We start from the raw sequence: 27,023 nt of genomic DNA, 5'->3' as shown, positions 1-27,023 counted from the left end.
ATGCATTTAAAGGTATGCTGGGGGGCCTTGTCCCAGCAAATACGTTTTCCAGTCAAGATTCACGATTAGAGGTTTCATAGACTAGTCAGTTTAGTTATGTTAGACATGCAAGGTGTTTAGCCATCTTTGGCTCAACTCATGTTATTTCCGCATTTATGATTTAAACAAGTATTTCATTAAATTATTATGACATATCATGTTTTATAAAAGCTCATCACGTTCATGCTATATTTCCGCTCATGTATGCCTCGCGATGATTCAAAGAAGCCATGTGGTTCGCTCGGTCGCGTACGATGGCACCGAGTGCCGTGTTTCGTCCAGGCCATGGTTCGGGGCGTGACAGTTTCCCATTCGTGAAAAATTATGTTTTTTACCTCCTACGCGCTTCACATATTTGATCTCACGCACTAGTCCAGGTCAGCACAAAAGGTGCAAATAATTACGGGAAAATATAGTTTAGGGGGGTAATAGGACCCCTTGAAAGGAAAGGTGTGTCCTAGCAAATTTGGTACAAGTTGGGGGGGTTGGGTGGGTGGGGGGGTAACAGTGCCTTATCCCTAGTAAGATTGCATAAGAATTGAAAATATTTTGATAGTTTTCACAACTTGTGGGGTCTTTATGTCTATAAGAGAAAATGCAACTTAAGATATCCAAATTACATGTCCAAACATGGTTTCAAATCATAGTTTCAAACCATGTCCAAACGGCTCCTAAATATAAAACTTGACCTATAAGTTTATATTTTATAAAAAAAGACCCATAAGTTGGTAAATAATTATTTTATAAAAAAAGACCCATAAGTTGGTAAATAATTTTAACAATTACTCCCATCAACCATTTACCAACCTCATTAACTTCCACCAACCTTTATTTGTGTCTACCATGTGGGAGGATTATATTAAATAGTAGTTACATTACTATTCATGTTAAATTTTCGTTCTTATTGAACTAAAGTTTGATCAATTGATGTTGTATTTTTTAGAAAGGCCTTCTAGTAGCGTATTAATTTTGTTATGAACTATGACTTTCTCATTTGGTAAGATTGTATAGGAATTGGGAATGTTTTGATAGTTTTCACAACTTGTGGGTGTTTATGTCTATAAGAGAAAATACAACTTAAGATATCCAAATTACATGTCCAAACATGGTTTCAAACCATGTCCAAACATGGTTTCAAACCATGTCCAAATGGCTCCTAAATAAGCCGGCAGTGGTTGTATATTTCATCCGTTTCAAGTCATGTATACCTATTTAACCGGACACAAAATTTAAGAAAAGAATGAAACATTAAGAACTAGTGATTTTAAACATATCATAATATTTGTGTGTCTATAAGACTTTTGAAATTTCGGTTCTCAAATATATTACCCGCGTACTATGCCACTTTTATTAATCAGAAAACTCTCTATGAGATTAATGATTGCCTAAACTCTACCCCTAACATAATTAGATTACCCAATGACTTTTTCCAAAATAAAAGTAAAATATATGTGTGTATTATTACGTACATATATGTAAGTGATTGTTGTCGTTGTTAGTGGATCACCCTGGATTATTTATAAAAGCAATAATTGATGAAAGTGGATTATTTAATGATTGCCTAAGTTTAGCACTCACCTAATTAAATTACACAATATAATGACTTTTTCTTCGAACCTGTAATTTTCGTTTGCCAGTCAAATTCACACACTGATCACATATACTTATGACATATGTATATGTATTTATATATGTATGTATGTATATCTGCTCTGTGTTTTTCCCCTACTTTCCCTTTTTCTTCCAATTTCTTTTTTGAATTGGAGGTGCCAATTCGATTAAATACTTGTTTGCTAAATTTGTTGCAGAAAACCTGACATGTAGATACTTAATATCAACGCTAGGTTTGGGTATTTTTAAAGATTAAAGCATGTGAATTGTGATTAACAAAGCAATTTCATTAGTGACTAAGTTTTGTCAGCTAGCTGGCAATAGTAGTAGTTCCACTAATACTTTACTTTAGCTTAATCAAGAATCTTACTGTAGTTGATTTCTTTTAATTGATTTCCAGACTAAATTAAGATTTGTATATCAAACAGGAATCCTAAGGGATAGGTACCATGCTGTATTCATGTGACCTTAATTATCATGTCTTGGAGCTATTAGACAGTTTATCAACAGAAGCAAATTAAGGAATCATAGTTGCTTCACTTAATATTATTGCATGTGGATATCTGGCAAAAATGCTCCATTATTGGTTACTATTTTGTATTTGATCTTCTGGAAGCATCTGCATGTATTAGCACTTTAATTAAAACCTTTCTGCTGCAGTTATTTATAAGTAGTAATTACTTTTCTTGTTAATTAAGGGGAATTAAAACTTAGTGACAAATCCAATAGAATTTTAAGCGCCAGAAGAAATATGTAAATGACAAAAGTACTAGATGAGAAAATAGATGCTCTGAAATTTTAATGAAATTTATCTTATAATACACAGTTTTTTGTTATTCAAAAATTTGTCTCACTCCAATAATACGTGTAGCGTCTTGAGAATGAAATGACGAACATGTGCCGGTACTTTTTCCTTTAAAAAATTTCTTTAGTATGCAAATTATTGATAACATTAAACAAATTCTTTAAGTTTTTTTCGACCAATCCAATGCTTTCAAATCTCTGCAGAATCGGCACTTCAATATTCCACATTTCATATGATATAGTTGGCGTATTCAGTATATTTTCTTCAATGTTCTAATGTCTTAAATCAACATTCTAAAACCTGAAAATATGTATAATATAAATGCACCTTGCTATAATTCCGTAATTAGGCAACGTCCAACTGTCATTAGGGATGGCAATCGGGGCAGGGCAGGATAGGGCAAAGTCTTAATTTGGCGGGGGAGGAGAAGATTAAAATAGTGCGTGTCAGGGCAGGACAGGGGCAGGGCAAAACATATTTTTTGAATAATTAAAGGGGCAGGGCAGGGGCGGAGCTAGGTTAGGCCGAGGGGGTTCCGAACCTCCTTCGGCGAAAAATTACACTATATATACAAGGTTAAAATTACTTTTATATATATATACATAGAGTAGATATTGAACCCCCTTGGCTTATTCGTTTTTACTTCTTTATATTTTTTAACGCCCTTCATTAAATTCCTGGTTCCGCAGCAAGGTCCATAGTAATTGTTGGGTCGGGTGAAAGGTGACCCGCGTATGAAGGAGAAGATGATAAATATGCCACAAACTAAAAATCTGATGCATTGCTTTTGTCTGTTGGGTTATTTCGTTGACAACGAGAACTCATAGTATTTTTATGGCTGCACCGTATATACAGCATTCTGGGTTTTCCACACGTAACTTCGTTAGATTTATGCTGCTGTTGATTTTCACATCTCAACCAGTAATGTTATGGCTCTATGAATGCTTATATAAGTGGTTTCTGCATCTGAATATATCTTCAATTGGAGATGCAAGATTTGAAGTTTATGAATTTTTGGCAATCTCAAATTAAAAAAAATAATTATTGTAAAGGGCCAAACCCTCATTAGGATGGGCAGCGTAGCTTTAGTAGCTTCAATTTCTGCCGGGCAATTCGCAGAATTGCCCTTCGTTTGGGGTGGTCTTTAAATTTTGCCCCTCATATTTGAAATCTTTAAATTTTGCCCTTCGCATAAACCCATAGGTTCCAGGTTCGAACCCACGCGCAGTCAAAATTTTAAAAAAAATTCGCAAGGCAAGTTTAAATTTCGCTATGCCCCCAACTAAGATACACTTGTGAAGGAATTACCAAAGTTGTCTTAGACCGTGCGATACTTATGCCTTTATGGGCGACGATAAGTATGCGGTCCGGCATAACTTTGATAATTCATTCAAAAGTTTATGCCGATCCGCATAAAAGTTTGCCCATTAAAAGTATGCCCACCGTATAACTTTGTGAAGGAATTATCAAAGTTATTTTGACCCTAAGATATCTTATGCCTTACGGGCGTATTTCGAGATAAGTATGCGGGGTCCGATAACTTTGATAATTCCTTCACAAAGTTATGCGGTCCGCATAAAAGTTTGCCCATTAAAAGTATGCCCCCAAGATAACTTTGTGAAGAATTATCAAAGTTATACTGGACCCGCATACTTATGCCAAGTCCGCCCATAAGGTACGAGTATGCTGGTCCGCATAAATGTGTAATTCTGTAACAAAAGTATGCGGTCCGCATACACGCGACCCAAACCTTGTCTTGCGATTTTTTTTTTTTAATTTATGTTTCGAGCGGGGTTCGAACTCGAACCTCATTATTTCGGCGCGAAAGCTCAAAGTTGCAATGCGAAGGGCAAAAATTAAAGACCAAAGAATACGTAGGGCATAATTTAAAGACCACAAATATGAGGGGCAAAATTTAAAGACCACCCCAAAAGAAGGGCACTCCGCGCAAAAAAATGATTTCTGCCACTGGACCAAGCACTTACTTTGTTAGTGGTTCCTAACAAATGTTTTTATATATTTAAAGAATTCCTAAATATAAATATAGGATCTACGCAAATGTCACTGGGTTCCCAAAAACGAGTCCGGAACCAAAATAACCCAAAAAAAAGGGTATGAACCAAAATACCCCAGGAAAAAAAACAGGTACAAAAGTACCTTTAACGCATGAAAATCATGCGTTAAAGGACTTAACGGAGACGGACCCGTTAAGTCCTTTAACGCATGAAAACGCATGATTTTCATGCGTTATTGGATGGTTCTGTTTTTTTTTTTTTTTCTTTCTTTCTTTCCTTTTTCTTTTCTTTCACACTTTTTTACATACTTTAGCCATAGATTAATCATGCTTCGAGACTCCAAAACTTGAATATTTTGTATAGAACCTGATATTTTTTTCTGCGTATAATAATGTAGGCCCAATACATCAAGGATACATAGACGTTTGGATAGTCATTTCAGGGGTTGAAAAGGTGCCCGAAGTAAGTTTTGTTTGAAAAAACTTAGTATTTTTTTCATACTTTGACCAACGATTAGTCGTGTGCCAGGACTCCGAAACGTCAATATTTTATATAGAACCTAATATTTTTTTCTGCGTACAATAATGTAGGCCCAATATATCAAGGATACGTAGACATTCGGATAGTCATTTTAGGGGTTGAAAAGGTGCCCGAAGTAAATTTTGTTTGAAAAAAACTTAGTGTTTTTTCCATACTTTGACCAACGATTAGTCGGTGTCGACTCCGAAACGTCAATATTTTTTATATAGAACCCGATATTTTTTTCTCGCGTACAATAATGTAGGCCCAATACATCAAGGATACATAGACGTTCGGATAGTCATTTTAGGGGTTGAAAAGGTGCCGAAGTAAGTTTTGTTTGAAAAAAATTTAGTGTTTTTTCCATACTTTGACCAACGATTAGTCGTGTGCTAGGACTCAAAACGTCAATATTTTATATAGAACCCGATATTTTTTCTGCGTACAATAATGTAGGCCCAATATATCAAGGATATGTAGACGTTCGGATAGTCATTTTAGGGGTTGAAAAGGTGCCCGAAGTAAATTTTGTTTGAAAAAACTTAGTGTTTTTTCCATACTTTGACCAACGATTAGTCGTGTGTCGGACTAAACGTCAATATTTTATATAGAACCCGATATTTTTTCTCGCGTACAATAATGTAGGCCCAATACATCAAGGATACATACACGTTCGGATAGTCATTTTAGTGGGTTGAAAAGGTGCCGAAGTAAGTTTTGTTTGAAAAAACTTAGTGTTTTTTTCATACTTTGACCAACGATTAGTCGTGTGTCAGGACTCCGAAACGTCAATATTTTATATAGAACCTGATATTTTTTTTGCGTACACTAATGTAAGCCCAATACATCAAGGATACATAGACGATCGGATAGTCATTTTAGGGGTTGAAAAGGTACCCGAAGTAAGTTTTGTTTGAAAAAATTTAGTGCTTTTTTCATACTTTGACCAACGATTAGTCGTGTGTCAGGACTCCGAAACGTCAATATTTTATATAGAACCTGATATTTTTTTCTGCGTACAATAATGTAGGCCCAATACATCAAGGATACGTAGACGTTCGGATAGTCATTTTAGGGGTTGAAAAGGTGCCCGAAGTAAATTTTGTTTGAAAAAACTTAAGTGTTTTTTTTTTAAGGTTTTGATTTAAGCGTGTTATCTTTTAATCAAGTCATAACTCTATTTTGAATATAAATCTAATTCTAAAAAATATAAGGTGATTTGCGCTCGGACGTCCGATTTACGCGTTTTTTTTTTTTGAACTTGCGTATTTTTTCGAGATCTATGTGGACAAACGGCCACAAGGCGGTTTGGCCGAGCCGATTTTTAAAAAACACCTTTTATCCCATTCAATTTCAATTTTCCCCCAAATTGGCCTCGAAATTTTCGCTTTATTTACTTATAAGATGATGATACGCGATAGATTTCAACGTAAAAATTCCGTGGTAATGTAGTTGTGAATGTCAATTTCACTTCACGGTTTCAATTTTTGAAAATAAAGTCGACTAATTTTCTCGACATATAAAGTTGACTAAAATAACCTTACAACAAACAAAACTTACTTCGGCACCTTTTCAACCCCTAAAATGACTATCCGAACGTCTATGTATCCTTGATGTATTGAGCCTACATTATTATACGCAAAAATATATCGGTTCTATATAAAATATTCAAGTTTTGGAGTCTCGAAGCATGATTAATCTATGACTAAAATATGTAAAAAAGTGTGAAAGATAGGAAGAAAGAAAGAAAGAAAGAAAGAAAAGAAAAAAAGAAAGAAAGAAAGAAATAAAAAAAAAAAATAAGACAATCCAATAACGCACGAAATTCATGCGTTAAAGAACTTAACGTCCGTTCTCGTTAAGTCCTTTAACGCATGATTTTCATGCGTTAAAAGAATTTTTGTCATTGGATTTTTTTCCCTGATTTTTGTTCATACCCTTTTTTTGGGTTATTTTGGTTCCGACCCCCGAAAACACCCACCTTATCCCTGGATCTGCCTCTGTCTTCAATCTTTTCTAGCTCATTAATTTCTAAAATTCGGGATTATAGAAATTTCAACTAATCAAATAATCATATATTGGGCATTGCGTATGGTATTATGTTGTATTTCTTGACAATAGCGCTCCCATATTGGTAGATATGTTGCACAGATTATGAAGAGAAACTGATTTTCCATTAATTGCAATATGTTTTATCTTTTTAAAGCAATAAAACTACATATAATAATATGATGACGGAAAACATTTAAAAAGCACCGTTATTAAAAGGTAATAGCTGGTTTTAATTAAAGTTTTGTGTTACTAGGGTTAAGGATGTGATGAGTAATTTAAACATACTGCCAAATGAAAAATAAAGAGAAAAAATGGGAGAAAAAAAAAACATAACGGGACAGGGCGGGGCAGGCCTTGGAGGGGCGGGACGGGTCGGGGCAGGGCAATGCAGAGTAATTTTTTTAAATGTTGAATGGGACAGGGCATAGGTTAAAATTTTAGCAGGTCAAAGCTTGCCTGTGCCGCCCCGCCCTGTTTGCATCCCTGAGGGTGGTTGAACAGATTGGTGGTGGGCCACTCTCCCGAATAATGATTTTCGCATAAAGTTTCTGTGTTATATAATGTGCTATATTATTAGACTATACATATATGGATAGTCAAAGCAATACTATATCCCTACTTGCTTACTCATCATTCAACTTTGTCAGATCCTTTTCTGGAATTTATTTCTCCATTTGATTGGATGGACTTATTATGAGATTGACATTCTCATTCACTCTTCCTAGAAAAGTTGAAATGGTGTAGTCTCTAAGTCCCATTTGATACCCCCACACATCTTTGAATAGTTAATGTACGGTTTCTTCTTTGATGATAAAATAACTTTTAAAAATATTTTAGACATCTTTAATTTTAAAAACTTGAGATTTGTAGTATTTGATGTGGTTTCTAAGTATGCAATTTTTCTTTAGAAATAAAAATATCAATGTTTGAATTATATCGAAATCCAAACACATGAATCCTTATTTGCCATTTTATTTGTTGATGCAACTTTTAAATACCAACCACATAGTGGGAATTGAAAGACTTCAATTGATTGTCTAAAGCAAGTGAAGCAGTAACCGCTTGACATGACAGAGAAGTCAAGTGACTCCCTCTTTCACGTAGGCCAAAGGTCACATTCATGCCCAAAATGCAACTTGCCAACTTGGCTATATTTAGTAATGATTAAAGATAAAGATAAGAAATAAAAAAATAAAAAAAATAAAAATAAAAAAATAAAAATAAAAAAATAAAAATAAAAAGAGGTATAAACACGTGAGTGGCCCCTCCTATATTACCTAGTTGAGTATTTGCTTCCTTTGTTGAAAAGTAGTGTTTGGCACTTGGAGAAAAAAATGAAAAAAGATGTGTGGTGCTAATTATGAGGGAAGAAAAGAGCTACTCGCACCCTATGTTTTAGCATTTACGTCAAATCAAGTAATTTAATATTTTGTATTTATAAATCAATGTAAGAATATATATTGCTTAACCATGTTAATTGTATATTGTGTGCAGGGGCGGATCTAGGATTTAAAGGTGGCGGGTGTCATAATTTTCTTCAATTACATCTTGTTAGAAACGTGTATTTGGGTTGGGTCCATCTCTTTTTAGTTTATTCAGGTCAACTTAATAGATTTTTTTTTTAATTTGCAAATATGAAAATTACATCTCAAAAATCAAGAAACGAACATAATTAGCATCTTAAACAAGGAAATACACTCATTAACACCCATTAACAATAGAAGTAAAATCAACATTTTCACCAAGGGACTTGCATCTCTTATGTATATTAAAAAATGAATTTGCAAAAGTAAAATAACATCTTCAATTATGGAATTACACCAATCAAAATAAGAAAAATAATATAAAAACTCTTCAATAGGTAAATACTCCCCATAAGTAAATGTAAAATTAGTTAAACTACAAGTTCTCAAATATAAATCATAAATTTCATGGTTTTTCTAAGTAGTGCTTACGAAATTTCCACCACAATTTAAGTAGTAAAGTGATTTAAATTGAATTTAACAATTATAGAATATCATAAATTTTTATAATACACTCCCTCTTTCCTCCATTATACTAAAAATATATGTCCACTTTTACTTATAAGTTAGATAGTTTGAAAAACTAAGACATAATTTACTATTTTATACCTATTTTACCCTTATTATTAAGTACCCCAATTCATTTCTCATTTTATTTATTGCTTATTAAGAGTGTCCCAAGTCAAATATAGACAAGTAAACATGGACGGAGGGAATAATAAACAAAAAAAATTATTAAAAAAAAAAATTGATCTCAATCCAAAATTTCCATTGAGACCTAAGTTTTTCGATTTAAATACTCACAGATTTGAGATTAAGAGAAATGCTTAATTTAAGGGATTTTGAAGTTTCTATTTGTGTGTTCTCACTAGAGATCACAGATAAAATAATAGAAAAGAGAAAAGGCAATATAAATAATAAAAAGATAAATAGAAAATTGGAGGGCCGAAAAGGAAATTACTTTAGTACAAAGAAGTAAAAGCGCAAAGCAAAATGGGAGTCAAAAAATGTTCAAGATAGATTCAAACTTGTGTCTACCAGCCGTGACACCTTTATCTAATTTACGACTGGGGGGTGGCAGGATCAAATATTTAACCTAATTTAAGCAAATTACAACATAAATATATAAAAAATTTATTAATCGAGGGGGTGCCATGCCACCCCTACCCTAAGGTTAGATCCGCCCCTGATTGTGTGTGTATATCTTTTGTATTTATTGGTTCATCGTAACCTAGTGCAAATATGTGCTTCTTATTAGGAATCTCTTATTTAATTTGCCAATTTTTTCATCTCTTATTTGCAGGCAGAGCTATAGTATAAGGTACAATTTAGGTGAATCTTGTAGCTTTTGCTTAAACTCTATATTTGCAGTAGGAAATTTAATAAATAATATATTTAATGGAATTTAATTGTGCACTACTAATTAAATGAGTTATGAAATTTAATGACAAATTCAAAATACATAAATTTCAAATTCTAGCTCCTACCGCTTATTTGTTTATTAGATAAGAGAATAAAGGAACTCTTAAGGTCTTTTTGGAAAGCCACCTGGTAATTTGAATGGGTGTAATTGTTAGGGTAGTAATTACACAGCCTAGCTAGTAATTACACAGTAGTGTAATTACAACGACCTGATTCGTAACGTAATTACAGTGTAATTAAACAAGCCTACTGTTAGGTTGCACAAGTGTAATTACACAGAAATTTAAAAATAAAATTTAATTATCAAAAATTAAAAATTAATATTTGAAAAATATGTGCCTTTATAAATGACATTAAATTAGTTATTTAACAACACATTGTTTCTTGAAAATATATTAATTAATAATCATATATTTATAACATATATTTATAACTAATATTGTAAAAAATAATTGATATATATTTTTTAAATTAATAATATTTTAATTTTAATTAATTATAAAAATTGGAAGCAAATTTTTTGTGAGAACATCATGGATTGGATGTTTGAAAAACATTTAATATTTATAAATATAATTGCATAACATTGTTCAAATGTTTGACCAAAAAAATCTATCAATGGTAAGTGAAAAATTAACAACATGTAATGTGAAATAACAAGTCAATAGTACTAAAGAAAAATAAATTAAAATCGAAAATATAACCTAAATTCAAAAAACAAAAACAAAATTTAACGTAACACTCTTATATCAAATTCCAACATTACATAAGTAAGTTTCAACATAACTTAAGTAAATATAATTCAAAATAAAGGGAAAATATGAGTCTATAACCTCATTCACATCGAAATTCTACTTTAATAACACCACTCATTATATGCCAAGTTTGTCAATGACTCATTCTTTCTAATATTAAGAATTGTAGTTGCAAAAATTAGAATAATAACACAGTTATGCTAAATGAATAAAATAAAATAATAAAAAAAATTCGAGCAATTATATGGAATCACAAGAAGTAAAAGTTGGTGATGAGAAGAAAGGAACTAAAAATTAACCTTGTAATTACACTCAATTCTCAATCCTCCCTCCCACACCCAGGAGAATGGAGAGTGTAATTACACCCAATTCCTACCTAACTAAGTAATTACTTGATCAAACAAACAGATCAAATTGTGTAATTACACTCAATTTCAATTACCTGGGTGCCTTTCCAAACAAGCCCTTAAAGGTGGAGATGCTAGAAAGGTCCAAGGTATAGGAAGGAGAAAATGTTTGGTGGGTTGTGAGAAGAATCTTTGCCTCGATCATTTGATGCTCTTTGTAGTTTGTTCTTAGGTTATTCGTTGTCTCTTTTATGGCAAAAAAATTATATACACTTTGAACTTTGAAGTAGTGGCCACAACAAGGTGAGAACCAATGAATGAAGAGGAAAAGGAAGCAATTAATTTGCGGTAGCACTCCACTTAGTGTTGGTATAGTAATAAATGTTCTACACCCAGGAAAAATTCTCTCTTTCTATATTTCCAAAGTCTCATTTCTCCATAATAGGTTTTGAAAGTGGGGTAGCTAATTTCATTGGTTGGTTAGAAAATCCAAATGGCCCATAAAAAGTGTTACCGACATCCAATGGTTTGCTTTGTGGGTGTCACTTTTCCCGATTTACTTTTGGAAAAGAGTACTCCCTCCTTTTCGACTTTCGCTTCTTGATAGTCAATTTAATTAATTTTCAAAACTAAATTAGAATAAATTAATTTAATATACTTAAAATTATAATTTAAATATTTAAAAACTACACAAAAATACTATAAGACACAATTTTCTCATATCAATATGATAGAAAATATATATCTTAAAATGCTAATCAAAATTCATGAAGTTTGACTTTTAAATAGAAATATGTGACAACTAATATGAAACAGAAGGAGAAATACTTAAGTCCATAAACTTTCTTTATAAGGTTGACTACTCAAGATGCCACTAGGTCACTCTAAGTCATAGTTTAATTTACGGTTGAATAAATACATTGATAAATCTTAAATTTGCCAGTAAATTTCAGTTTGATACTCGAAGTACGACATATTTCAATTGAGTATATGAACACATGATAATTAAAGTGTTCCTATTATACATTTCTGGTTCATATTTTGGAAAAGTTTTTGCGCGTGTTCACAATCGTCCATTACGTAGATATAAGTTAATCACATAAATATGTCTTTCTCCTTTAATTATACCAATCAGCATCAATTGGAACATGCATGAAGTTTTACAGCTTATTGAGACATGTGTATAATTAAAGGCTGTGACATATTTTAAGTAGTTAACTTATCTACGTAGTGAGTGTTTGAGAATGCGCGCAAAAGCTTTTTCAAAATATTGAGTCGAAAGTGTCTAATAGAAACATGTTGTAGTCACTACTAAAAAAAACTCGGAAAACCGACAGACAAAATAAAGGGACTACGTCAGTTTTTCAATGACTTTATTTTTAAAACTTTTTTTAAAGAAAACCGAGAGACTTTTTTGAAAACCGACTGTCCTCCGCTAGTTTTTTTCACTGAAAAATGCCCGAAAAGTATATAGAAATTTTACTTTAAACAAAAAATAGAAAACTGACGGATGTTGTCGGTTTGTAAAGTGCAAAACTGCAATTGACAAAAATAAAAAGAAAGGAAGTAATTAATTAAAGAGCTTGAATGGTCTAGTTGTAAAATTGTTCAAAGTCATGGTCCATATTAGGTTCGATTCCCTGTTGCTACATTTCAGTTTTTATCATTTCTATAAATTCGAGGGACTTAAACCAAGGGAGTCCTTCAGTTTCTTAAAAGTTGACGGAATCCTCGATTTTTTTTATATCTGATTTTAAACAAAAGTCAAGTGAAATAAATTTATCAAAACCAACGATGTCCCTCGATTAAAATCGACGTAGTCCACTGTAAATCTTCATTGTCTAGGTTGTCCGTTTTGGGTCAATTTTCATAAAAAAAAATTAGACCTAGTCCGTCGGTTTTGACCCCTTTTTAACAGTGAATTTGAGTGTCTAAATGAAATATACTTGCAAGTTTAAGAGGCTATCGATGTATTCTGCCTTAATTTAACACAATTGGAAGATAGTCAAGAATGAGAATTCAAAAGTGAAAATTACTACAAACATACTTTTTTTTTTTTTTTTTTTTTTTTTAGAAAAACGCTTTTGATTCCTCAATAATTGATAAATTTCGATTTTAATCTGTGCGATATCTGACTAAGTATATATGACCTTCAACTAATTGAGACGTTGATCCCTTTGTTTGTGAATATTCACAAATTTATCATGATTACTAATTAATCCACCACTTAGTTACTCATGTGTTATGTTAAACATGTACTATTACTCCATGTTTGACAATAAAATTAGTTCAAATGTTTCCTACATAAAAGATAAAACACACACATTTCAATGAGTTGATGGTTAAATGTACCTCGTGACAAGGACTAATCTCAGAGTTAATCAATAATTGAGGGGCTAAAAGAGCTACTTCTTCCGTTCACTTTTATTTATCCACTTTTGATTTTGCACGCACTTAAGAGTTAATAAATGAAGTATATAATTTACCATAATACTCATATTAATTGGTGTTTAGTCTCAATAGATTTGAAAAATGATTTGAAAATGAGTAATTAAATGTTAAGGGCAAAATAAGGAAAAAAAATTTGTCCTTCTCTTGATATGTTAAAGTGGACAAGTAAAAGTTAAATTTATTTTGATATAGTGGACAAATTAAAGTGACCGGAGGGAGTATATTAATTTCATTTCTCGGATAAAATCTATGTTCTTAAAAACAAATAACTATGGTTAATTTTTACCTTTCGTAAACGAACTACCAGAAGCAAATATAGTAGTAATTAGGGATGTACATGGACCGGGTTGGTTCGGATTATTTAAACACCAAACCAAACCAATTACGTCGGGTTTTTAAATTTATACACCAAACCAAACCAATAAAGTTCGGGTTTCTCAACCTCAGGTTTTCTCGGGTTATTCGGTTTTCTCGGGCTTTTCGGGTTTTTTTTCCGGAATAGTCTTGATACAAAACATATAACTTTTACTCCAAATATTTCTTTAGTCCTCGTAAGATACAACTATATAATTAATGTTTTGTAAGAAAATAACACAAAATGTGAGAAGAGCGATGACATTGTATTAAAATATTCAATAAAAGATAATAAAATCGGTTAAAATAAATATTGTTAATTAATAAGCCATAAAGAAAATGACCATAATCTAAAAATACTAAGTCATGCTAAAATAAGTACGGCTAATAAGTATTAATTACGTGACAAGAAAAAAAACTTATGTATTTTCGCTCTCAAAATCAATTATGCAAAATTAAAGAATAGTTATCCAATATTATTATCATTCCTAGTGGTAAATTGAATTTCTTTTGTTAGTATTAGTATTGAGTTGGTTTTGGTTTAGACTTTATATGAGTTACTAACATCCATAGGATATAGACCTTATTGACATTCAAAATTCTAAGTTCAAGCTTGAATAATATGATAATAGATAAAAAACTATGAAATAATTTAAGAAATATTTATAAATTACATTACAAATAAATATTTTTATGTATAAAATATTTTAAAAATTGAATACATGTAATGTCAAGTTGATTTGGTTCGGTTTGACTAATATTTAGCTAAAATCAAACCAAACCAATTATGATCCGATTTTTTTTTTTTCAATACCAAACTAAGTCAAACCAAACCACTAGTCGAATTTTTTTCTCGGTTTATCGGTTTGGTGCGATTTATCGGGTTACTTTGTACACCCCTAGTAGTAATTAAGTTCACAAATGGACTTCATAAGGGGTGGTCGTGATATTTTGGCCCCATTTAACAAAACTTTTAAACAACAGCTTCCGCTTTCTGAAAATTTGCTAGGTAAAGCTTTTATTGCTCACCGGGCATAAGTTTTAGTTATAAATTAGTTTTGCCTACAAGGAAGAAGTTTAGGATATACAATGAACCTGCTCAATTGACCACAAGTTCTGCCTTATAGACAAAAATGCTTAATGGGCAACAAAAATTGTTCTCAACAAATTTTTTCAAGTTAAGGTCATGCTTTAAAATTTTATTAAGTGAGGATAAAAATTCAAGACCAGACACTTTGACGACACCACACGTCATTTCCAGCATCGAAATAGCTGTTGAAATTATAAAGGCCCATGCTCAAGGCTGACAAAACCCAGTGAAGATAAAAAAAAATTCAGGAGCACAGGTATGTGCTGCCAATTTATCAAGTATATTTTCGTGAAGATAAAAGAATAGGTTTTGAATATTGTGCCCCCTTATCTGAAAATTGAATCCATTTCGCTGCACATAAAACCAAAAAGTTTTGTGAATGTCAGTCCTTTCGCTTAACTCGTTTAATAATAAAGGATTTCACACACTTTATAATAAAAAAAATAATAGTCTTAAATGTAGAAGTGTTTACTATCTAAACCTACCTTTTATCGCTCCTTATATGTCTCACTAAATTAGTAACACTTTACTAATCGAAATATTAATGAGAGATTCAATGGAAGATTTAAATGAATTCTTGTTTTTCTAAAATATCAAAGAAGTCTAATTGAAAGTTTTTGCCTTTGTCACCACTAGGATTTTTGGGCTCGTTTCGTAATTTAAATATGACTTTCCCTCGAGTGATTTTCCTATTAGGGGTGGGCATGGTACGGTATTAGAAACTTCGGTACGGTAATTTCAGTTTTCGATTTTTAAAAATACTATACCATTACCATACCAAATAATGGTTCGGTATTTTGAAGTTCGGTTTCGGTATTTTACATTACGGTAAATCGGTAACCATAGTTTGTTCGACTTCGACTTATGTATACTCATATAATAGAGAATTATGACTTCTGCTATTCAAGAAGCATCTCAATAATATCGTACTAACACCTTAAACATGTAAAAATATTCAAAAGAAAGCACAACCAATCCCCTTGGTAAATCAATTAGACAAAAAGGGCATTTCAATCAAGTTTAATAAGTCAAAATTCCAATATCTAAACAATTAATTTGGTATTAATACTAGATTAAATAGTTTTTAGTATTTTAATACTAATATATATGAATTGTATATGTAACTATATACTTTGGCATGATATTCAGTATTTCAGTATATTATTTATAAATACCAAATACCAAACTTTTTAAAAATGTATATCAAATACCATAATACCAAACCCTAGTATAAAGAAATTCGATTTCGGTATGGTAATCAGTATATACCATATCATGCCCACCGCTATTTCCTACTATGCCGTTCTCACTTTATGGATTTGCACAACAATTTTTTGTGCGGAGTGCCCTTCAAATGCACTAGTCTTTAATTTTTGTCCCTTTCGCCTAATACCATGAGGGGTTTGAACTCCAGCTCAGTAAAAAAAAAAAAAAAAAGATAATTTCGCAAGGTAGAATTTTGTAGTAAAGTTACGCCTGTTCAGGCCAAAGTTAGGCCTTAAGGCAGAGTTTTGGCATGCCTTAAGGCAAAAATATGCCTTAAGGTAGAGTTTGCCTTAGAGAAACTCTGCCCGATCGGGCGAGTTAAGGGAGCAAACTACTCGCCTACGAGCGATTTTCACCAAAATACTGCCTGAAGGCAGAGTTTTGCAGGCAAATCTCTGCCTAGCAAATCCAAACTCTACCTTGCGGGTTTTTTTAAAAAAAATTTTTGACTGAGCTGAGGTTCGAATCTTAAATCAAGGAGTTCTAGCGAAGGACAAAAATTAAAGACCACCAATTTAATGGCCAAAAATTAAAGAGCACTCCAAAATAAGGGCATTCCTGCGAATTGCCCTCTGCACAATTCTATGTATACACTAATGGCGTTACATCAAGGTCCAAATATTGAACACTTGCAAAATATAGGTTGTCTATAACATCATTAAACCCACCAAAGGATATGGTAGAGCGTTCCTCTATCTTTAATTAGAGGTTACGAGTTCGAGCCCTAAGTATGAAGTCGCATTCAATAGGAAGTGCTTTAAATTTGAGACTTTCCAGCGCGAACCCGGATTAGTCGCACCCAAAGAAGGTGTCGAACAAGGATGGAAATCAAAATTAAAACACCATTGAAGATTCAAGGTATTAATAGGGTTTATTGTCTTTCTTGAGCCTAGTTTTGCACCAAACTAAATCCTAACGATCTTATTGTTTTTTTCCAGAAATTACTACTAATAATCTTCCATTTGATTCTTTTTGCACTTTTTCTCCTCGAGCGTCTTAGGTCGAAGGGGCAGCAGTTCAGTAAATACTCCCCAGAGTCGACGTATTTAATTTTAGGTGTGAATTCTCTAAACTTTCTCGAATAAGATTTTACGTATTGAAAACTATAGAAGTACTGTAGATCCCTCTTTTTATAGTTGAGGATGTTCCAAGAAATAATACCTAGACAGTTCTAGCTCCCTAGATAGTTTTTTCTTTTTTAGATGAAGTATGTCAAAACCTAATTAAGATTGAAACCTGAGACAAAATTTCCTTTGTAGTATAACTTTATTCCGCTTTCTGATCCCAGTGTTCTTAAACAAATATTACTACCATTTTTAATAACGACAACAGACCAACTTGTGTGCACCTATCCTATTTCACTAAATACCCGCTATGTTCACTAGCATAAGGACCAAATAACTTTGTCCACCAAACCTAAGCAGATGGAAAGAAATCACATAGTAATAATTTTTCTCTTTGGATTTGAATCACGGTCTCTCATAGTTTTTGCTAAATGATTACATTTCATAGACATTGTAACGTGTGATTTTATATTTGTTCCTCTACTAATATTATTTATGTTCGTGAATGATCGGTCCTTCATGTTATGTTCGGATAGAAGAATTTGAAAGTAAAAAGACAGGAAGAGTAGATTGATGTTGAATAAATAGTCCATGGCTCCAGACGCAAAATGGTCCAAGTTCCATCATGGCACACATGTTATAGTAACTATTTGGTCCTTCAAAAAAATTCAACTAAAACCAAAAAATTAAGAGTTAATGCTCAGTCAAGATAGACTCAGAGGACTCATACAGCAATTTGATTACCGAGTCAACTTCCAACACAAACTATACCAACTTCATGAAAATCCATAGCAATTTCCATGAAGAAAAGTTCGCATGAAACTCTATATGAATACCGAAAAAGTTTCTTAAAACGAGGAAAGCATTCATATGAAACAAGTTTGGCAGCTGACAAGAAATTGAGAGTAAGTCGCCAATGCATTTTTCTTTTGCTAGTTGTGCAAGAATCACAAATCAAATGTGCATAAGAAATAATTTATTCAATGCAAGTAGGAAAAAGCAAATCGGCTTACGGAACTACTAAGACAACCGTATGAGCTAAAACCTAGGAAGAAATTATATTATTTAAGCACACTTACTTAAACCGGCAAAAAATTGTCAAGGAGCTCATTCAATGGTCTGGACCTGTGTTACCTGTAACCGCCTTCAGCAGCAAGAAGCAGCAGCCAGCCATTAGACAATTCTGCAACTCTCTCTGACTCAATTTATATGAAGGACTATCCATTTTGAGAATACTTAACAGAATCTCTATAAACTTTCAAGTCAAATTCATTAAACTATACAAGTTTTAAACTGTGATACGATGTTCTCACTATTCAACTAACTTAACAAATGATTTTAAATAATTTCTTCTAAAATTTTAGAGTTAATGATAAAAAACACACCTGAACTATCACTTTTTCGTGAGTTTCCTACCTGAACTATCACCAACTATTTATCAAAACACACCTCAACTATTAGTTGTTCCCTTTTCCTACCTGAACTATCGAAAAAGTGATAGTTTAAGTGTGTTTTTGACCATTATCTCAAAATTTCAATACAACGCACTATTGGAGACGATCAGTGCAATTAAAGCTAGTAGTTTCTTCTTAAATTCTAAAAGAGGAGTTTTACACATCCATAAAGTCAAGGTAAGTCGATATTATGTAACATACTGACATCATCCATAAATACAATGTTATCCACACCTACTACAGAAGACTGGAAGAAGAACATAGCCCACTCATTCCATAGTTGAATCCACAACCTCAATGTAATGGATCCTCAAGTTTTTTGCGACCAGGCAAAGCTTCTATTGCTATGACTTACGGTTTTTGATCAAAGACAGGATGCAGCAACCAGATCCAAGAGAATGTTGAAATGTTAGTGTGTCTGGACACAGGCAGTAGTATATCACCCACCAACCTTATAAATAACCAGATCCCGTGAATCTTAAACACTAAGAATCCTAAGAAAACTAAAGAGAGTTGCGATAAAATCCTAGAAGGGCCATACCTGTTTGATAATATTTGTAAGTTATAATGTCGTAGAGTTGTAAATAGTTATAAGTTCACTATATAGACAGATGAATTTCCGAAAATATAGAATTAACTATGCAATTAAAGAGAAAAGGGAAATATTGAATTGATCTCATAACCAACTTTAGCTACATTAGGTTCTCATAAAAGAGATGATAATGGCCACCAACCGCTGATCACTAAATGACAACGCGATGCACAGAGCATTCGGCATTCAAACAGGAACCAGGGAAGGGCCGCACCTCAATTTTACCGTTGCTCTAAGGCTACCTATCCCTTTTCTTATGAAGTCATTTCATTAGAAAGGCATCAAGGAGATCCGAGGTTACAAAAGTATAAATGTTGGCTCCATTGAAACTGATCATGCTAAGACTAGGAACTAATAACGTCCAAAACATGATCAGTACTAGTTATAGGGGTTAGGTTTGTCCAACAAAATAAAGTAAGCAAAGATCTTCGATTCATTTCAGTCCACACAACCATTAAAGATTACTACACTTTGCACATCTCACAAACTTATTCTTCCAGAAAACGAACATTTAGATATAGGAGGTCTTTATAGCAGTGACAAACTTTCAAATTCCAAAGGAATGGACAGAAAATAACTTTGCATGGATGACCAATCATAAATTCCCCAGCCAGAATGAAGTTATCCCACTCTCAAATTAGCTATCAACCATCTCATTGCACTCTGAAAGTAGTTTTTCTCAAGGTTTGGGCATTTCAGAGCTAAGTTTTTCTCAAGGTTTGGGCATTTCAGAGCTATCCATGAAAATGTAAAGAATCGTTCGCTTTCACCCTACTTCTCAAACTAGGTACAGGACAGAAATCTCCACATTTTGCATTCACATATCACCTCTTGTGCATATCCCAAATTATGAGCATGACCCATTTCCAACCTTCTATCAGCTTCAAACCTCTTGTCGAACATCTATTTGCCTGGAATGATACAAATGAGCTCCCTAATTACTTCCGAAGTGCAACCATTTAAGATATTCAATTATCTTGGTTCACATATTTAACTCTTAACTTATCTAAAAGGGTGAACACGAATATTCAGTCGACATATACATGTTGCTTGACCAACTACTGGCACAATACAGATACATACTTGATACTAATACGATAATATGAGTGTTTAGTACATTACTGAATCACTGATAATAATGGGCACATATAAAAGCCATTGCCAGAGTGAGTCAAAACAAGAAACCCAAATGTTTTGCTATAAAAAAATGGCTTGTCTACTTTGGTAAAAATAGCTTTTTATGTTTTAATGGAACTGAACACTGAACGATATCACCTATTAATACGACCCAGCTTACTGCAGAACTTAAGTCCGGCCGTATGCTTTGAGGTTGCGAGGCTACCTGACCATGTCTACGTCCTGATTTTGTCATGTCGTCACCCTAACCTCTGCCTCACACATATAATATTAGGAGTCAGGAGATTCTAAAAGTGGATCCATTTGTCCTCTCCCTTGGCAGTTAACAAGGCATTCTTCATGGATCTGCTTAACTCCACTCAGAAGCTCAATAGAACAACTTTTGAAGTAAGGTTTTTATTTAAATTAGGATTGGCTAACTTCTGGCAAAAACTAGATGGTAAAACACATTTCTACTCCAAATTTCCTATTGAATATTATAATACCAGGTTTGAAACAAACACATGCATGAAAGATGAATAAACACTGCACAGAACTTGTAGGGCGACAAAGAATGATAAGATCGTGCAAAATATGAAATCATGAGATGAGAAGTTATCCACATGAAAGGAGAAAAGATGAAGAAAGTTATAAGTATTTGATTCCAAATGTGAAAGTACAAGAATACAAGAATCTTTCCTGCATGTATCCTACATATAGATCACTTTAAACAACATCTAACAAGTTACGGCCCTTTTTGAGTTGCCTAATTAACTACATTGCCTAGTACTAAGTGAATAAAGAGATAAATCAGCTACAGATGGCAATGTGTGTTAACAAAATAATAATGAACAAAAGGAACAAAAATAAATACAAATTTCTAAAAAGACCTCTTACGTTTAGCTAGGGTACATTGTATCCCAACAGGTATAAAGCTTCAATTTGGAGAAGATTTCCACCACGAAATACCTCAAACCAAATTCAGTCACTGGAGCTGTCCAAAGTCAGTAGCTTTTTCCTAGCACTATTGATCCCTCCATCTTGGACTTGTCATGGGGAAGAATCCCGAGGGTGATAATGGAAAATAACCAGGAGATGGGGGAAATTGTGGTCCAGGGCCTAAAATCCCAGGCTGAGCCATGTGAGAAAAGGAGAAATTCGGAGAGAATGGTGGAGGATGCTGCGCACCTGGAGAAAGCAACGGATAAGGTGATCGAGGAGATAACATGTTAAAGAAGCCAGTGGGTGATTGCAAAAGGAACTGAGAAGTGGGGGACGGAAAAAAACTAGGAGATGGAAGAGGTGGAGGAGGACCATTCATCCTAGGAGATGGAAAAGGAGGATGTGGACCATTCATTCGCGGGGATGGGAGAGGAGGTGGACCATTTGTTCTAGGCGATGGGAGGAGTGGCGGCGGCCCATTCATTCTAGGAGATGGGAGGAGTGGCGGGGGGCCATTCATTCTAGGAGACGGAAGAGGTGGCATTGAAGGATTAGGAAGTAAACCGGATGACGGAGGATGTGTTTGTGTTTGTTTAGGCCCTGGCTCTATTATCGAATGTTGAAGGTAACGCATATAAGCTGAGATTGGAGACTCAGCTGTATTAGCCCAAACATCACCAGGGTTAAACGGTGGCATCATAGGGGGAGATGGCTGACCATACTGGGGAGGAGGAGGCCTCGCGAAATTGTTATTATATGCAACACCACCTGCAGGTTGACCAGGGGCTGGCATCGGTGCTGGAGGGTGCATGGGAATTTGGGGACGATTAATGGGTGCCAAAGGGGGAGGCCGAATCTTTTGCAATCTCATACTTGGAGGCTTTGGTGGATTATGAGGAGGAGGTCTAGGCTGAGGTTCTTGAGATGGCGAACCAGTCAATTGCTGAACAATACTCCGAAAATCATTCTTGTTGATATTATAAACTTGAGGTTGAGGTTGTTGTCTATTAGCACTATTTGCATTATTAAAGTTGGGTTGGTGTATGGGACTTTTCTTTATATTCTTCCCCAATTTATTCACACCCAAATAATCAAGATTCCGATTGTTAGGCCGATTCGAATTATCCATCTGAATACAACTCTTCAGTAACTTAACTCCAAATGTTGCTTTACCTAGAATAACTTCTCTTTGTCAAACCATCAATGAAACTCCAATCAAAACAGTAACTTTGAGCTCAAACACAATAACCCTCCAGAAATCATTCTAAGCAAATTCAAAGAGCTACCCAAGAAAGTCCCAAAAACAAAGTTTCAAACTTTGAAACTGTAATAGCAACATACACCAGTATAATCCCCAAATCAAATCAGCAAAAACTGTTCCCAAACTCCCAAAATGAACCAACAAGCAGAGAAATCTGAGTATTTATTGAGTTTTCCAACAAAACACTCAACACCCAATTATTGCTTCTCTCTGTAGACTTCCAAGAACAAATCTTTATCCTTCCAAAACACTTGAAGAATTCACAACAACCCAAAAATCCCACCTTTTTCTATTTTTCAAGATTGAGATATAAGCTGAAAATAGATAAACGAAAATAATTGTACAAAGGGTCAGAGAAGAGAAACTTACGCCTTGATTAGTGGGGCAAAGTAGTAATAACCCATGTGAACTGATTGATCAAGAAACTTCTTCCCCTTCTTCTTTAATTCAGTATAAAAAATTCTATATTTGAAGGGTTTTTTACTCTATGGTTTGGGGAAAAAAATAATAAACCCTAGCTTGGAGCAAGTGGGAACAAGGGGTTGAAAGTCAACCAGGAAATGAAATGGAAATTTGAAGTTAAAAATTAGACTACAAAGTGAAAAATTTATAATGATGATGAAGAAGAAAAAAGAAGTGGAGAAATTGTGAAAAAAGAAGTGTGGGGCCTAGTGGATAGAATTAGAGTGACGAACATATTGCGTAGTTGACAAGGGTGTGTCACACCTAGCGACTTTCTCAGCTGCGGTTATGCAAGGGAAACACTTAAGTACCCAATCAAATTTATTTAAGTACGAGTATAATAATTACTATCTATATTTATATCTTATATATTATTATAAAAATATGAATATAAATATTAATTGATCAAAATATTCTTTAAATAGTGAATGACTTATATACTCTTTTAATCTAATTCTATCATATTTCTAAGGGCTATTATGATAAATGAAAAAAATTCACAATTAAAAATAGAGTTTAAAACGAATACGACTTCTGAATTTTGATTCCTAATCTAGTACGTAATTACTTAAAGAGGAGTATTTAATTTGCTATCACATCCAAATAAGGAAAAATCGAATCAGTGGCCTATTTGCGTTGGATATCGTTGTGATTGAAGGTTTTTTAGTGTGTAAGAAAATGATTACTTAATTATGAGACCATATTTTAGTAGACTAACTGGCTTACGTGTTGTATCTTAAAAGAGAGAATAAGATTGAAGACTCACTGTACTAAAGTAAACTCCAAATGAATAAGGTTATAATTTAAGACTTCAAAATTAATTAATAGTTTTATTTAAAACAAACTTTCGGTGACGGTGACTATGACAAATTTGTATTCATGACTTGGACATCATTTATGCTTGATGGTTTCTTTTGATTTTGGCTGAGAGTTTTAATTTTAATATGTAAATGTTGTAGTTTTTATTATCTTATTGTGTATTAATTGTTGTATTTCGACGGTTACTCTTTTTGAAGGACTCCAAACGCGGGACACAGAACATCAATTTCAAAGAAGTATTAAGTAGACACAATTCTATAATATCTAATACTTAGTATTTTCGTAATTCATAAAATAAATATATATATAATTACAAATAATATAATCCAATAATTTTGTGATTGAAATTGACTAGAAAGATTGAAACTGACTAGAAATAACGTGCAACTGCACGTTTATAGAGACTAGTTAATTTAAAAGCATGAATATAAATGTTGGTTGACCAAAATATCCTTCAAATATTAAACGATTTTTATACCTTTTAATAAGTTCTAATCATACTTCTTTTTTAACAAGTATTTGAATTGTGCAAAATTCAGCTCTTTCCCAATCCGATCAGTTGATTATTCAAATTAAACAAGGAGAGAGGTCTCCAATTCGCTACAGTTTGAGAAACAAATCCTATTTGGTCTAGAAGTCAAATTTCTTGTGTTGTTGCTTTAAATGTTTGTCCATAAGGCTGTTGGAGAGGATCCATAACTTGGTTATTAAGAGAGGTTATTGTCATGGATTTTTATGCATTAGTTGGAAATCAGAAGCTAAAGAAAAAGTATTTGACAAATCTTATATCAACTATACCTTTAAGTAGCAAATTTCTTGTGAGGTATATATATAGTTTTTGTTACTAATGACTCTTTGTTTGCTAATTAAAATAGCATATATAGGTTCATCTAGACTTAGGAAAAGAATTGAGCCTCTATAAATTTTATGGAACTTTGATGGACCAATATGCTACCAAACGTATTTCTCATAACAATCGACATTAGGAGCAAAAAAATGAATTAATTTATTTTAATTTGTTGAGTAATGTTTTCAATACTTCTATATTCGTAATGACAATAAATTAAAAATATGGTCACTCAATCCCTAATGTGGATTATATTTGTGGTGAATAAACATCTTAAACAACTATTATTGGTATGAACTAATAATATTTTTGTATCTCATAAAAAAAAGGATAGCGTTTACAAATAACTTAACCTAACAATTTTTTCTCATGGTTGACAGAGAATAACGTGTAACTGCATGTTCGTAGAGACTAGTACTATATTAAAAACACGAAAGGCCTTAGATATGTTGATTGAATTTTTTGCCCTTCATTAGAAGACTCTATAATAGACAAAATTGTTATTTACTATTTTTCCTCAATTTATTTTAGGAATAGATGTTTAATTATTCCCCTAAAATTTAGAACTTCAAAACCAACTAAATCTTGGTTATTAAATTCTATGAATAAAACCTTATAGGATTCCTTGTCTTTCTCCCTAATATTTAGCCTTTATAAGGTAGGTAAAAATCCTAACCATTACAAACTTAAACAAATTATTTTACTCATATACGTTGTTTAAAAAAGAAAATAGGCAAAAGAAGTAAAAACAAAAAGAGGAACTGTTTTGTCCATGTTGAAGTTGATAATATTAAAAGAAAGATGTATGCGTTAGTGATCTGGAAAACTTAACTATTTTCCTAATATTACTAATATTTAGAAATAATTACTTAATTATTTTCTTAATATTTTGGAATATGAAATTAATTAAGTTTTGACTATTAAATAATTCCTTATTTGATAGATATGCGAACTCCTAATATTTAGCAATTCAAAATACTTATATAAATCCTAACAAACATTGAACATCTCTTCGTATCCATCAAGACTGAAACTCCTTGTAAACTCGAAGCTGATCAAAAGATTGAGGTAGGGTTTTCTATACGTTATTCATGTATTGACTTTGGGTATTGAGTTTTCTTGAATTGCATTCTTTATTAGATTCTTTCATTGCGACCTTGAAATGATTTTTTCACAATGGGTGATAAGCTGTATAACGATTGCATCTGGTTATTTTTTAATCTTTATGTATGAAACTACTAACATCCAAAAAGATAAGTTAGGGCTGACATGTGTAAAACTTTTTGTTATACAATAATTGTGTTATTAGAAAGCTTTAAGTATGGATATTTAAATCCCCCATTCAAAAGTGCAGATACTTCTTTTTGTTGAATTCAAGTTCTAAATGTTAAATAAAATCTTAAATATCGTATAGTTTTTTTTAAAAGTATATTAAATTTTTGAAGAGATAATTACTAAATGTATAAAGTTAATATGTCGATTAACTTTGAGTAAATTATGTCTATCAACGTGAGGAGGTTTTTTTTTTTTTTTCTTTCTGTAATTAAGAGTTATCTATTCTATATAAAAGAAACTTACTCATACACGCTAATAGTTACTTTACGCAATTCTAATAAGGAAATGTTTTTTAAAAGTAAACTATTTATTTGATTCTGAATTTCTAAATAATATGAGTTTCTAAATAGTTTAAGTTAGGAAATATTTAATAATCAAAATTTTAGTTGATTGTAAAGTCTTAAGTAATAAAAAAAATAATTAAAATTACTATTTTGTCCAATTTGAATTATGTTTCATAAAGGATAAAAAACACGAAGGACATTTCGCTAAGAGCCTTCATGCTCTGTCCAAATTTAATAGCAAAAAAGAATATGTAAACATACTAAAATACAAGAAAAGAAGGACTCCTAATTGTAAAAGGAAGTGACTGGACGAAAATTTTGTCTCTCGGTGGAAAACAAGGATATATAAATAAAGTGAAGGAAAATCTAAATATTTAGTATACATAATTCAAAAACTAAATGAATATAATAACATTATTTTGTCATTAAATGAATGTTTTATCTATTTCAACGTTCATCGCTATTTTATATACTTTGTTCTTTTTGTATACAACTTTTAATTTACGGAAAAGGGTCAAAAATACCCCTGTACTATGAGAAAAAAGTTAAATATACCCCTCATTATACTTTGGGTTCAAATATACCATTCTCGTTATAC

The 27,023-nt window shown here is 32.6% G+C and overlaps 1 protein-coding gene across 1 annotated transcript; it reads right to left on the bottom strand.

Annotated features, from left to right (window-relative positions):
• Positions 1-21,114: 21,114 nt before the first annotated feature.
• Positions 21,115-23,050, bottom strand: LOC132030206 (protein HAIKU1-like). The gene has a single exon (XM_059419730.1). It carries the CDS (start codon positions 22,544-22,546, stop codon positions 21,500-21,502), a length of 1,047 nt encoding a protein of 348 aa, XP_059275713.1. The 5' UTR covers positions 22,547-23,050; the 3' UTR covers positions 21,115-21,499.
• Positions 23,051-27,023: the final 3,973 nt, after the last annotated feature.

The sequence above is a fragment of the Lycium ferocissimum genome, chromosome 9 (assembly GCF_029784015.1).
Source record: "Lycium ferocissimum isolate CSIRO_LF1 chromosome 9, AGI_CSIRO_Lferr_CH_V1, whole genome shotgun sequence".
Lineage (NCBI taxonomy): Eukaryota > Viridiplantae > Streptophyta > Magnoliopsida > Solanales > Solanaceae > Lycium > Lycium ferocissimum.
The sequence above is the reverse complement of the archived record's forward strand: the minus strand, read 5'-3'. Positions and strand labels throughout refer to the sequence as shown.